The sequence below is a fragment of the Diabrotica undecimpunctata genome, chromosome 7, assembly GCF_040954645.1.
Source record: "Diabrotica undecimpunctata isolate CICGRU chromosome 7, icDiaUnde3, whole genome shotgun sequence".
In the NCBI taxonomy this organism is placed as follows: domain Eukaryota; kingdom Metazoa; phylum Arthropoda; class Insecta; order Coleoptera; family Chrysomelidae; genus Diabrotica; species Diabrotica undecimpunctata.
This window is the reverse complement of record NC_092809.1, coordinates 93,062,574-93,078,104: the sequence shown is the minus strand read 5'-3', so window position 1 is coordinate 93,078,104 and position 15,531 is coordinate 93,062,574. Positions and strand designations below refer to the sequence as shown.

Below are 15,531 nucleotides of genomic sequence, written 5' to 3'. Positions count from 1 at the left end.
TAACGCTCGAACAGGCAACCAAGCAATACCCAGAATTAAGCAAAAACATAACGAGAATGTTAAAAACAAAAGACGGAGAACTGATGACAAACTTCTGCACGACAAACTTCTCTCAAAGTGAAGATGATTTATAAAGTATGCTGACCAATTTAATATAACCGCCAGAAAATGTAACAGGTTAATTTTCTCAACAAAGACAAAATGCATGGTTATAACAGCAAATGTACTAATAGTCTAAAATACCATTGCAGGATCATACGTTCATAACGTAGTTAATCAAAGTCACATTTTTACATACATTTAAAATTAGGAGGAGAATACATTGATAATAGGTTGCCAGTTAAAAAGTGGCAGCCAATATTTTTAATTCAATTAATAATAATTAACTTTTGAGCAAAAAATTGATTCCGTTTATTTGTTTTTAAATAAAATACGCCGCTCATGACGTATATGCATGTTATTTTGTATTAAATTGAAGCTAATTTTTTTGTTATTACGATGATATAAGGTTCCCTGAGAAAAATGGTCGCAAATTAGGGTTGCAAACTGTTAAAAATGCGATGTATTAAAGATAAAGTAAAATAGAGTTAGCGCGAAACGACACTGGTTTGACAAGTGATAATATGAACGATATGGACAATGGAACGATAACTTACTGGAGGCACATTGGAAAACAGACTGTGTCATGTCTACACAAAAAGAAGAAGAAGATTCCGAATGAGCTACAGGTCCAATAATTGTTTATACCTTTATTCTATGTTCGACCTCTGGTGTCGTGGTTTCTGATTATGGAGAAATAAAATGTGTGTTTAACTAATCTTTAGTTGTATCTCTTCGTATCACTTTTCAGCTTTATAGGAAAAGAACAGGTTTTTTTTTATTTAAAAGAAGATATACTCGTAATGTGTTCGATTTTATTTTTACTACACTATAAAGTAGATCTTATAAACTTGTTGTAAACTATATACTTATATTGGTGCGAAAAGTGTTTAACAATTCTTTGAACATAGGTATTTAAGTATCTTAATATTTCAGTGAGATCTGTTGCTATACATATGCTGTAATACAGCGAAGTAGGAGTAAGATGATCTGAGAATCTGTAAAAAGAAAATAAACAGCAATTAATTAGAATTAATAAGATTAATACTATTACAAGAATTAATATTAAACTCAACAGGCTTCCGGGTTGAACCGCGGCGATTATCACTGCGCCAATCAACCACACCAATCGTTACTTGCATGCCAACTCTCATCATCTACCTTCACAAATTAATTCAGTCATTAATACTCTTGTCTCCAGATCAATACGCTTTTGCGATGGTACGAGTAGACCCGCTGAACTCTCTAAGTTTAAAACAAGTCCTCATTGAAAACGGTTACCGCGAAAATCACATCAATCCACAGACATCGAATCTCCCACTCAATCTCAACTACAATTCATCATACGAAAGCTTTTCTTCCTTACATCAAAGGTGTCACTGACAAAATTCTTAGATCAATCAAGAGGAATAAAGACAATATTTACTCACAACAAAAACTTTCATCTCTTGTCCGATCAATCAGAGACAACATTCCAAATAAACAACACGGAGTTTATGAAATTCCTTGTGCAGACAGCCCCCAATCTTATGAAGTTTTCATTGAATTCCGATTCAATTTCAGCTCCAGGGCAGCACCATCTTCATACAGGTCACAAAATTTATTTGATGAAAACTCCCATAAACCAAGAATTATCCGAGAACCCATAGAAATTAAAAAAAAGGACAAACTCTCTCATAAAGAAAATATCGTCCGCTCCACCCTCATCAATCAATCAAAATCCTGCCGTCAGAAAAGTCCGCGCCAACTCCCACGCCAACCCCAGCGCCAATCCCCACGCTAACCCCCACGCCAACGTCCATCCAAACCACGTCACCATCGACGGTATAAATTAACCGTCCGTTGTTCACAATAGCAGTAATACATTGATTAGTGATCAGTGTAATAGTGTCTGGGGACTCGAGAGATTGAGACCTCGGAAGCAACGACGAAGACATCAGTGAGGATGTCGAAAGCTGTTGAGTTTAATATTAATTCTTGCGATAATATTAATCTTAGATTTAGGTTAAGTTGTACTAATTAAGTCGGCATCATATGGGAAACTTTTTTATTACTAATTTTACGAAAAAAGTTATTCTTCATACGAAGCTCTGTATCCTCTAAAACCTAATATGCAACCATCAGATATCAAATTTTATCAATCTTATACGAGGTATGTTCAAAAATATGAATTTCGCCCAAGAGTAAACTACCTTTATATTTTATAATATTCAAATTGTTATTATGGAAAGTTGTTTGGAATTAAAGGATATGTTTTAATACGTAATTACCAATACCGAACATAATTTTTAATTATAACACATATGATAACTCTTCCGTTCTGATAGAAAAAAAGGTTACTAACTTCAAGGTTCATTAAATTTTTAATGTTTTTGTTTTGTGAAAATTTTTTCATCATTTTTTATTGGAATGGAACTGTTATCATATTTTTAGTTAATAAACATGATGTTGGTTATCGGTAATTTGTGAAAAATTTGCAATTTTTTTTTTCAATTAGAAGGATATAATTCAAATTAATTATTTTGTCATAATAACAATTTTCGATATTACTATGCAATACTAAATGCGTTCTTGAAACTACCACCAAGACGTTTGTATACTTGGGTCTCTCAGCAAGTTCAACCATAATACGGCATCAAATTGATAACATAATGGTGAACAAGAGATTCCGTAATGAATGCCTATCAGTTAAAAGTTATCCCGATCGTCAGATCATATTCCTGTTATTGGTAAATTGAGGTTTAGATTTAAAAAGGTTACAAAAAGGAATAGTAACGAAAAATGTGACATGAGAAGACTAAAAGATAAGGAAAGAAAGGAGATTCTTTCAGAAAAGCTAAGTAACATGGAGCAAACATATGATCCAGAAGAATCACTCCAGAATATTTGTGAATCCTTTAACAAGATCAGACAACAACATCTTATAGAAAATAAAGATAAGAGGAAAAGTTGGATGAATGACAATATACTGCAACTCATGGAAGAAAGAAGAAAATAAAAAAATAACAAAAGAATGTACAAAAATATTCAGAGACAAATAAGAACCGAAATACGAAAGGCCAAAGAAAATTATTTAAAAAATTCACAGTATGAAGAGATAGAGTTTGAACAAAAACACGATACATTTAATATGCACATAAAGATAAAACAAGCAGCTGGTCTTCAAAAATACAATACAGTTAGCAAACTGCAAGATCAGCAGGGGAACATTATCACAGATAAAAATAAAAAAATATGCATATGGGCCAAATACATACAAGAACTCTTTGATGATAATAGGTCCGAACAACCCAAGTCCTACATATGTAATCACCACTTACCAATCACATTAGATGAAGTGGAAAAAGCAATATCACAAATAAAAGATGGCAAAGATTCTGGACCTGACAATGCTTATGCTAAATTTACAAAGCTACATATTTTTAAGTAGTTTCTAAAAATCATACATCAAAAGATATATAGACTATGCGAAGAAAAAATCAGCCGTACACAGTTTGGTTTTCGGAACGCAGTGGGTACGAGAGAGGCTCTCTTTAGCACACAAGTGCTATTTCAACGATGTAGAGATGTGAGTTGCGATATTTATGCATGCTTCATTGATTATCATAAAGCATTTGATACAGTAAAACACGACAAGCTGATGAAGATATTAACAAATATTGGAGTAAACACCTGTGATCTAAGAATTACTAGCAATATTTACTGGAAATAAAATAGTGGAGGTGGAGGTGCTACTCTGACTAATCATATATATAAAATCATACTGAGAGCCTGGAATGAGGAACAAATCCCATAAGAGCGGTGTATTGGGATCATTTGCCCGCTACACAAAAAGGGCGATGAAATAGAATGTAGAAACTATAGGGGAATAAGCCTCCTTAATACAGCATACAAAATATTTTCGAGTATTTTATATGGTCGCCTGAGTGAATATTCAGAGGAGCTTCTTGGCGAATATCAAAGTGGTTTTAGGCCTGGTCGATCAACAACAGACCAGATCTTTGTGCTAAGGCAAGTCCTGGAAAAAACCAATGAATTCAATATCGACACATACCATCTTTTCGTAGATTTTAAATCGGCATATGATAGTGTCCTAAGAAATAAATTGTATGAAGCCATGGATGAATTCCACATCCCCTATAAACTGATAAGATTGGTTAAGGCTACAATGCGTAAAGTTGTTTGCAAAGTCGAAATACAGGGCGAACAATTACAGGCATTTGAAACGCATGTTGGGCTGCGACGGGGAGATGCGCTGGCGTGTCTCCTTTTCAACGTAGCGTTGGAAAAGGCGGTCAGGGATGCCCAAATAGACAGCAGAGGAAACATTTTTAATAAATCATCCCAAATTTTGGCATATGCAGATGATGTTGATCTAGTTGCCCACACAACATGCAAGCTAGAAGAAATGTATACCACCTTGTCAAACGCCTCAAAAAATATGGGCCTGCAAGTAAATGAAGATAAAACTAAGATAATGGCATCAACACCCAACAATAGAGCCAGAAACATCGGCCACCAATTCACGGTTGATAATTCTACCTTTGAAGTGGTGGACAAATTCACATACTTAGGCTTCCTGATCACCAAGGAGAACGTCATGACGGAAGAAATCAAGCGAAGAATAATCCTAGCAAACAAATGCTATTTTCGACTGACTAGACATATGAGAAGCAGAAACTTAAGCCAAAAAACAAAAATAGCCATATACAAAACCCTTATACAACCAGTGTTGACATATGGGTCGGAGACATGGACCATTTCCAAGGCAGATGAAAATCTCCTGCTTATATTTGAACGACGGATCCTGAGAAGAATATTTGGTGGCATCTGTGAAAATGGTGTTTGGAGAAGGAGGTACAACTACGAGATATATCACAGATATAAACATATATTTGGTGGTAAAGACGTAGTATCCTTTATAAAAATAGGAAGACTAAGATGGGCAGGACATCTGTCAAGATCACAGCAGAACAACCCTCCTAGAAGAATCCTTATGTCACAACCTGTGGGAAGTAGAAGTAGGGGTAGACCAAAACTCAGATGGAGGGATGGTGTAGATGAGGATGGTAGACAAATAGGCGCAGCAAACTGGCAACAGTTGGCAATAGATAGAACTGACTGGCGTAATAGACTTGGGAAGGTCGAGGTTTTTTTATAGGGCTGTAGCACCAATGATGATGATGATTTACTGGAATCAAACATCGTCTATGCGTACAGAGGCAAAAGAATCTGACAATATCAAAATCAAGCGTGGGGTCCGACAGGGATGTATACTATCACCCTTGCTGTTTAATGTATACTCTGAGGAAATCTTTCAAGAAGCATTAGAAGATGTTGAAGCCTGAATTCGAATTAACGAAGAATGTATCAGTAAAATCAGATATACGGATGACACTTTGGTATTCGCTGACAGTTATGAAACCCTCTAGGAGTTAATCAATAGAATCACAGAAGTGAGTCAGAGATATGGACTTTTATTGAACATAAAGAAAACAAAATGTATGATGATCTCTAAGAAGTAACAACAAATTGAAAGAATCAGTGTAAATGGTCAACCAATAGAAAGAGTAAAAACATACACCTACCATGGTACGAACGTCAATGAAATTGGGACCATTCCCCAGAAATAAAATCTAGGATAGAGAAAGCAAGATCTGCATTTCAAAAAATGGCTAAGCTATTCAAATGCCACGATGCATTCTACCCATGCCATTTAATAAAAATTAAAGTCATCGATAATGATAGTTGCAAACATTGCGGCAAGCTAGGTGACCTCGATCACATCTTCTTTGAATGTCCTAAATTTATTCAGCATTCAAACTCACTGTATACAACATTAACTAAATGCAATACATACGCTCCATATAATATACAGTCCCTGTTAGCCATAGGTTCTGTAACAATATATAATTTAATTATAGAATTTTTGTCAGACACATGCATAGCTTTATAAATCTGGTACTCGTTCATGAAAATTTTCATGAGCGTGTATAGGGTTAGACTTGTACCCTTTGTTTATCCTATATGTAACAATACCTTATCCGTGGTCCAGTAATGTTTGTCTGTTAAAATAAATGTCTTGACGGACCCCTAGACGAGAAGCGAGTGTCCTTGTATTTTCCTTCGACGTGTTCTTCTATTAATTATTCGTCTATTTCGTTTTAGGGATATCGCTGTGCATTTGTCTGAGAGAAATAATCTGTACTTAAGTGTATATACCTTCTTACGGAATATATTATAACCTTTCGAGACTGGCTGAATGAGGGAAGTCTATGCCACAAAAAAAAATGCCACGATTTATCAGTATCCATAAAAATCAGGTTACTACGATGTTATATCTTTTATATACTATTGACGCAATGGACTCTCACAGACGCTACCTGTAAGAAAATTGAGGTTTTCGAAATGTGGCTTTATCGTAAAATCCTGAAGATATAATATACCGACCACATTACTAACCAGGAAATTTTAATAAGACTGCAAAAAGGAAAAGAGTTGTTAACTACAATAAAAACAGCCAAAATTGAATACCTCGATCACATCTTGAGGAGCAGGAAGGCGAAGAATTTCCTGGCTAAAAAATCTACGTACGTGTGGTTCAACACAATAACCACAAATCTTTTTAGAGCCGCAGTTTGCAAAATACAGATTGCCATGATGGTCGCCAACATCCGAAACGGATAGACACTACAAGAAGAACATGAAATATAAATGTACTTTACTATTAAGCGAAATTCACATTTTTTACATATCTCGTATAAGATTGACAAAATTTGATATATGATGATTGCATCTTGAGTTTTAGACCATGCACAACTAATTTTTTTCGTAAAATTAATAATAAAGTTTCCCATATGATGCCAATATTGACATATGCACGTAAGTATATATACAGTAATTAATTAAATAAAAACGTTCACTCGTGGGAGAGAATAGAGGAGAAAAGTTCCTAAAAGGAATTCAACCCATCTAGGCCTGCAAGTATTAAATCGGCGGGATAGTTATCTTTTTTTGTAATTGTTTTGGCATAAAAAAACGTTTTGCTTGCTCACTAAAGTATATTCATTTAGCAAATTCCCATCTGTAAACATAAACACGTGTTGATATTCGCCCTCTCATTCGTCAAGAGGCTATAAAATATAATTTATTGCCTTAAGCCAGACGGATTCTCATGTTACAGATCCAAACTTGCCAGTCTGTTTGAATTCAAATTGTACCGTGTTGCTTTTTAAGTTAATATATTGTGTGTTATATGTTATAGTTATTGTTAAGTTATTTACTAGTCGTGTTATTTTTTAGAGTTTAGTTTAAGTGAGATTTAATGATTACAATTCAAGAAATTCTTACACTAATAGTTTCAAAAGTAAATATTTTTAAAAATCATATATGATACACCTCATTACAACCCTGTTTGGCTTTCACGTGCGTCTGTTGACAATTGGGAATATGTAAAATGAATGTAGTTTAGTTAAATGTGATAAAGCAAGTCCTAAACTTCATTATTGCGTGATAAAAATCATAAATAAAGCTAATATAAGCGAGATCTTCCAAAATTTTCTTATAATCAGTCAAGTTTAATTTTCAAATTCTTGCTCCCTTATTTTTTTTCCTCCGAAAACTAGCGTCCTATACAAGCTAGCTTCAATTGTGTCGTAATGAGATCATAGTAAGTTCGAGCTCTAGGTTATTTAATAGAACTCTGTGCTTAAAATGAAAATATTTTAATTTATTTCTTCCAATTCTAACTAGACTAGTTTAGTAATATATTATAGATGTCACCACTCGTTATTATTCCATGCAAATGTAGAGTATAAATTAAAATACAATGCTAATATAATATGCTTATAAATAACGTTTCTATTTGAATTTTTTTACGTTTCGAGAATGTTATAACATTATATATACATGTCACTTCCTATATGCAATTAGTATTAGAAATACTACACTAACGTTAGTGGCGATATATCTCTCGCCAAATATTAAACCTTCATAAGCGATCCCACCAAAATTCTAATTGTCACTTTTGTTAATAAATTATTAATTGTTTGGAACAGTATTTAGTGTTTACTAAAATTTTTTATATATTATGTTTTATTATTTTGTGCAGCTCGTTTTATTTGGTTGAATGCCTCTATCATCATCATCAAAGATCATCTGCAAACGCTAGTATTTGCAGATTTTAATCAATTATTATTCTTCGAATTTTTTTATTGTTCTTTATGTTGCATCTTTCATTATTTTTTCGAGCATGATGTTAAGACATATCATAGTGCGTATACCTAACATAGTCCTTTTTCACATCTATTGTTTCCCTTAATTCATTTAGTATCCGGAGTTTATTTTCTACTTTTAGAATCTCATTATTAGTTATGTTGGTATATTAACTTCTTTTATTATAAGAATATTAATTAAGATTTCTCAGTTTATACTGTCATAATCGCTTTCGAATTAACACAGAGTTAGGTTTACATAATAAAAAAATATACTTACTGCTAGTAACGTAGTTAGGTTCAAAGTAAAAAAGTTCGCTGCTTGCACAGTTAAAGGGCGTTTGGCACGCTCCATTATGGTAATAAACATTCTTTGAATACTGACGTCACACTTAAACCATTCTGCCGAATAACAAGCGTCTGTAATTTCATTGCTCTAAAAGAAAACGATGAGTTATACACAAATAATTTTTTATTAAGGATCAGTCAGTTACTCTAAATAATCTCTCTCTATGTTATGTTGTGTAAAGTTGTAAATCTACCTTAATATTTGTAAATCTACCTTACCATTAGTGACAATGCAAAGAGAAGAAGAAGCCCGGGAGAGAAAGAGAAGGACAGACACTGACAGTCGACAGACTGGTCTTATGGCACTTTAAAGATAATTATCTATTAGTATTAGATTGCCTTGTAATAAATAAAATATACAGAAATGACTCGTCTAGTAATAGTTAATACTTACAAAAGCCGAAACATAACCTAAGAACACGTGTTAAAAGCAAAAAGAGATTTATTATTAAAAACAGTCAAGATATAAAATGGACATGGAAGAACAAGATGCTATCGAGCAGAACCAACCAGTCGTTGTAAAAATAAAAAGTAATGTAGTCGGCAACGAAATTCAATCTTTGTCAATGGAGAAAAATTTGGCTTACAACTGGGGGGAATGGTGCATGAATTTCAAAATATTTTTGAGGACGACAGGTTTAGAGGAGGAAAATGATACGAGAAAGGTAGCTCTACTATTACATTATATTGGTCTAGATGCAAGAAATATTTATAAGTCATTTGAGGTTAACATGGATACTGTAAAATTTAAAGAGGTAATAGATAAATTTGAAAAATATTGTAACCCGAAGAAAAATTTAACAGTAGAAAGACAATATTTTCATACTAGAGTACATAAAGATGGTGAAACCATTGAGGACTTCTTGACTGGTTTAAAGAATTTGAGTTTAACATGTGAATTAGGAATTTTAAAAAAAATTTTGGTGTGTGACATGTTCATTATTGGTTTAAATCCTAAACACCATTCAATTAAGCAAAAACTATTGCAAGAAGTAGATCTGAAGACAGAAAAGGTATTACAAATTGCTCAAAATTTAATTACAACTTAAATGCAAGACCAACAGTTAAATAAAAGTTCAGAAGCTGTGGTATACAAAGTGGAGAAGAATAAAGATAGTCCAGGTTCGAATTTTTACCAAAATAGCAGTTACAAGAGTCACAATGTAACGAAATATTTTGCCTACCACATAGGGGATTATTATAAGGGGTTGAAAATTGGGAACAGAAATTATTGGGGTTAGAGATAGGGTAAGCAAAATAAACGAAACTTATGCGAACAGCACTCAGGGTTTATTTGGAGAGCTGGGGTCGTGGATAAGTGAATGGCAAGGGTGCTGGATTGGGGCAACTACAAAAATAAAACAAAAGAGGGTACTACATGAATCTCTTGGACAAATGGACAAAACAAAACCACAAGAAGGACCTCTGGCTATTTAAAATGGGACGCCACTTCGAGGAAACTTCCTGCTGGAAGAAAGAAAAGGTTCTTCCGTCCTATAAAGGTTAGGAGACTTTTCTAAATAAATAAACAAAATGGTTTAGAGAAATAAATTAGACATTTATTGTTGTCTCACCACAAACAGTTACAAAAATTAATGACACAGAATACTATGTAGATAGTTACAGAGATAAATGCAAAAATAACAAAGAAACACTTACTACGTCCTATCCATTTACAACATCCGTTTACAAGTGGGAGATACCACAAAACTACAATAAATTGTTACTGAGCTATAATCTCTGGCAGAAATAAATTATTACAAATGAAGAATTATCTTTTTAGATGAAACTATGTAGAGAGGTTAACCTTCTTAAAAAACAAAACAAAACTAATGTCAAAAAAATAATAAAGCTAGCTGTCATTTATGTCAACATGAAGTTTTAAAACAAAGAACAAATAAAATGACAGTAATGGCCACACCATAAAATTTACAATATTAATTATTACAATTTAAATTGTTCTTTTTCTTAAGGTGCCTTCTCCATTACTGAAGGTTGGCTATAACTACAGCAAATTGCTTTCTATCTTGAGCTGTTCTTAGTATCGAATGTGTGTCCATACCTGTCCAGGCTCTTACATTCTTTAACCAGGAGCATTTTCTTCTTCCTGGACCTCTTCTTCCTTCCACTTTCCCTTCCATTATAAGTCGTAGGAAGTTGTATTTTTCTCCTCTGTAAATATGTTCTAGATAACTCGTTTTTCTGTTTTTTACAATATTTAGGAGTTCTCTCTCGGTACACATTCTTCTTAGCACCTCGTTGTTGGTCACGTGCTCTGTCCAAGAGATCTTCAGCATCCTTCGAAAAACCCACATCTCAAAGGCTTCTATACGCCTCATACTTGTAATTCCGAGAGTCCATGTTTCCACTCCGTATAGCAATATGGAATAAATAAATCTTTTTACAAATTGGTATCGGATATCCAACGATAACGTAGAGTTTATTAGGAATTTTTTCATTCGTTGAAATGCGGACCTAGCATATTCTATACGAGCACGTATTTCGACCTCGTGGCCAAGATCGTTTGTTATCCAGCAATCAAGATACTGGAATCTTTGTACTACTCTTTAAATTGTTATGAAAGCAAATTATTATTAAAAAAATGTCTATTTTTATTTTGAAAGTTTAAACACTCTGAGACGGCTGCTTAGAACATTGAAGTCTGAGGTTGAAACTGGCACATTAGACACACCCTGGAAACGGCTTTTTAAAAAACTGGAACCATCGTAGTTATTTTTAAAAGTTGTTGTAAGTGACACAAATCTCTTAGATACTTAGAAACATAGAAATAGTGACTACTCTTCCAAAGTTAACACTTTACATAGAGTATAATTCACTATTTCCAACAGATTTGCCGGCTTCTTTACCGACTAAATTAAATACGTCTGCTTCAATCGCCCATCTTTTCAAACTTAAATCCTGTAACTACACATACTGCACAATTAACTGCCACTACACACTAGATTTCCATGAAAAGGGACGAAGAACGAGAAAACATTACAAATTCGACGTAAAATTTGGACTAACGCTGAAGTCAAGCAATCTTGACAACGCCTCAGCGAGAGGATCTCAATTATCTTTCCGGTAAAACCATCTCAGCGATCTAAATGGATGTTTATTCGAAACGCAGAATATTAAGCGGTTTTCGATCAAAAGAATGCCGAGAAAATACACATCTGTGAAATATAAACAAACTCTAAAATGGTTTATATCAACTCGGCGACGCAAAGAGGAATTGAAAATACATTGGCGTTTTAAGACGTACGATAGGAAATGAAACACACCAAAAATATTCTTCGGTATTTTAATACATATACGAGGGGATTTCAATGTACACCAAGTAATTTACAAATACTACAACAATTCAAATCATTCACGGTATAGAAGTGATGTTCCAGGTAAAAGTTGGAGAAATCATAATCAACAGCACAACATGAATGGTACGACTGTTCGTACAAGTCAAAGTCAGAACTTTAATTTTAAATCAAGAAATAATGGATATGCAAACCAGAGTAGGAATAATGAAAATAATTAAGTGGTAAGAATGGTTTGTCAGATATGTGGTGAAAACCATAGAAATAAATGTCCAGCATTAGTAGCTATTTTTCATTTTTGTAAAACACAAGGTCATTATGCAAAATGTTGTCAAATTGAAAGAGTAAATAAAATAAATTTAAAAGAAAGTACAGTACAACCATCTAATAATGGAAATGATCCATATTTTGTTATTAAAACAGTTAGTCAGAATAGTATCAATCAGAATTGGTCAATTGTAGCCAGAATTAATAAAACACATGTAGTATGTTATTTAGATACAAGTGCACAAGCTAAGGTGATGTCAATAAAAATTTTTAATGAGGTTAATGTAGAAAACTTAGACCTAGTACCTACATATATAAATTTAAAGTCTTTTTCAAACGATGTGATACCTATTGTAGGAAAAGTAGGAAAAGTAATTTGTTATGTGAAATTGTGAATAGGTTAGAAAGTATTGAGTTCATTATTGTGAATTTGGAGTGTCAAACAATTTTTGGTCTAGATACTAAACTTGTCAAAAATTAAAAACTCCCAGTTGTCAATTAGCAGTAAAGTAAACAGAAATAGAAATTTATCCCTGGTTGTGCATTGCCTAGAGCAAGACGAGCATAACCTTACATGTACTGGGTAAATGATTATATAATCCAAACCCAAAAACAAACGAAGAAGAAGAAGAATAAAATTAATTAAAAGAGTTGGTCTAGTAAGTCATGAGTCTGTCATAGAGAAAAATAAAGAAGTTTGTACTAGTCTAGGTTGTATACCTAATATGTGTCATTTACCAATTGATAAAAATATTAAATCTATAAAAGAAACGCCAAGAAAAATACCTTTTTCTTTACATGATAAATTAAAAAAGTAATTAAACATAGAATAGAAACGAATAAAAAAAGTCAATGAAGCACCAATGAATGGGTAAATTCAATAGTCTTAATCGAAAAAAGTAATCAAAGTTTGAGGGTTTGTCTGGATCTCCGTAATCTAAACAAAGCTATAAAAAGATGTCATACCAACATTTAATGTGATTCGGTCAAAATTAGCAAAAGCAAAATATTTTCCAACACTAGATGCACAATCAGGATTTTGGATGATACCATTAGATTCAGAGAGTTCTAAGCTATGCACATTTAATACACCCTTTGGAAGATTTAATGAACTAGTTGGAGCCATAGAAGGAGTTTGTTTGTATATAGATGATATTCTAATTTATAGTGAAACTTTGGAAGGTCACAATAAAATACAAGAACTAGTACTAGATAGAGCAAAACAATTCAATTTAAAATTTAATATGGACAAATGCAAATTTCTATTGTCAGATATTAAATATTTCGGTCATATTTTTAGTGCAGAAGGCATATGTCCAGATTCTAGTGAAGTAAGTGCAATTTGTCAAATGCCAATTCCTAACTGTATAGCTGATATTAGAAGATTTTTAGGAAAAATTATTTATTTAGATGAGTACATAGATAATTTAGCGGAACGTACGAAAAATTTAAGATTATTATTGAAAAAAATATTAGTTTTCACTGGACAGAAGAGCAGGGAAGAATTTGAAGGGATTAAAGGAATGATTAGTCAAACGCCAGTATTAGCATATTTTGATAACAATCTACCATATGCATCTAAATCTTTGTCACAGTCTCAGTCAAATTACGCACAAATAGAGAAAGAGTTATATGCAATCGAGTTCGGATGTACTAGATTTAAACAATATGTATATGGTAGAAAAGTACATGTAGAAACAGATCATAAACCATTAGTCAGTCTTTTTAAGAAACTATTATCTGAGGTTCCAGCACGTTTGCAAAGAATCATGCTAAACTTACAGCTTTATGATTTAAAAGTTAACTATATGTCAGGAAAATTAAATTTCATCGCAGATACATTAAGTCGGGCACCAGTAGAAGGTCCAGATAATACTAATAGTGGAGATGAAGAGTTACGTACACATGGAAGTTTATTAGTTACCACTATTACCACATGAAATACCGACTTTACCTTGGCAGAAAATTGGTGTTGATTTTTTTTATTATAGTAAAGTGACATATATTTTATTAGTAGATTACTATTCTAAATCTTTTGAAATAATGCCTTTAAATAATACGTCAGCAAAAGAGGCAATTAGTACAATGAAGTCTATATTTGCGAGACATGGAATACCTCTGATCCTAACGTCTGATAATGGTCCTCCATTGTCATCAAAAGAACTTCAGTAATTTTTAGTAGATTGGGATATTACTTATCAAAGTTTTAGTCCTTATTATCCAAAAAGCAATGGTTTGGTAGAAAGAACAGTTCAGACTGTCAAGAATATTTTTAATAAGTGTATCAGGCTCTGATCCTTATCAGGGAATATTGCAATACAGAAATGCAACATTAGAATGTGGTTATTCTCCAGGTCAATTATTAATATCACGTAATTTAAGGATGAAATTACCTGTTAGTGGAAATATACTCATACCAAAAACAATTGATAGGGATGAATATAACAAATTTATTAAGGGAAAAGTGTAACGAATATTTTTCCTACCACATATGGTATTATTATAGAGAGTTGAAAATTGGGAACAGAAGTTATTGGGGTAGAGATGAGGCAAGCCAAATAAACGAAACTGTTGCGAACGACTCTCAGGGTTTATTTTGAGAACTGGGTCGTGGATAAGTGAATGAAACAATGGGATTGGATTAGGGCAACTACAAAAATGAAATAAAGGGGTATTTACATGAATCTCCTGGAACAAATAAAACACAAGAAGATCCTCTAGCTATTTAAACTGGGACGCCGCTTTAAGAAAACTTCCTGCTGGATGAAAGATAAACAAAATGGTTTAGGAAAAAAATTACAAATTTATTGTTGTCTCACCACAAACAGTTACAAATATAGATGATAACAATAAAATACAAAATATCAAAAATAGACTTACTATGTCCTATCCGTTTACAAACTCTAGAAGTTAGAGGTACTACAAAACTTACAATTGTTACTGGGCGATAATTTGTAGCAGAAAAAAATTATTACAAATAAAGAAATATCTTTTTAAGTAAATCTCAAAACTGAGAACAATTAAAATGACAGCTAAGCCACATCCTAAGATCTACAATTTTAATTATTACAATTTCTTAAATTGTTATGAAAGCAATTATTATTAGAAAATGTGTATCTTTAAAAATCAACACAAAAGAGTTACCTAGATTTCACTAAAATTACTTTAAATTTTCTAGGGTTAGGAACTGGAATTAAACTCTCTATCACTGGAACAAATTCATCTCCAAACTGTGAAAAAGTATTTTGAAAAGGCTTCTTAGGACAAAGCAAATTGAGGTTGAAATTGGC

General features: G+C 32.9%; 1 protein-coding gene across 1 annotated transcript in view; it reads right to left on the bottom strand.

The window, feature by feature from the left end:
- Window positions 1-910: 910 nt before the first annotated feature.
- The window catches only part of LOC140446858 (odorant receptor Or1-like), a 40,460-nt gene continuing 25,839 nt past the window's right edge, over window positions 911-15,531 (bottom strand). Inside the window, exons 5-6 of the mRNA XM_072539434.1 lie at window positions 8,593-8,748; window positions 911-1,097 (exon numbers count right to left, since the gene is read on the bottom strand). Coding sequence (XP_072395535.1) covers window positions 1,032-1,097; window positions 8,593-8,748 — 222 coding nt within the window. The 3' untranslated portion in view covers window positions 911-1,031. The remainder of the gene's footprint in view (window positions 1,098-8,592; window positions 8,749-15,531) is intronic.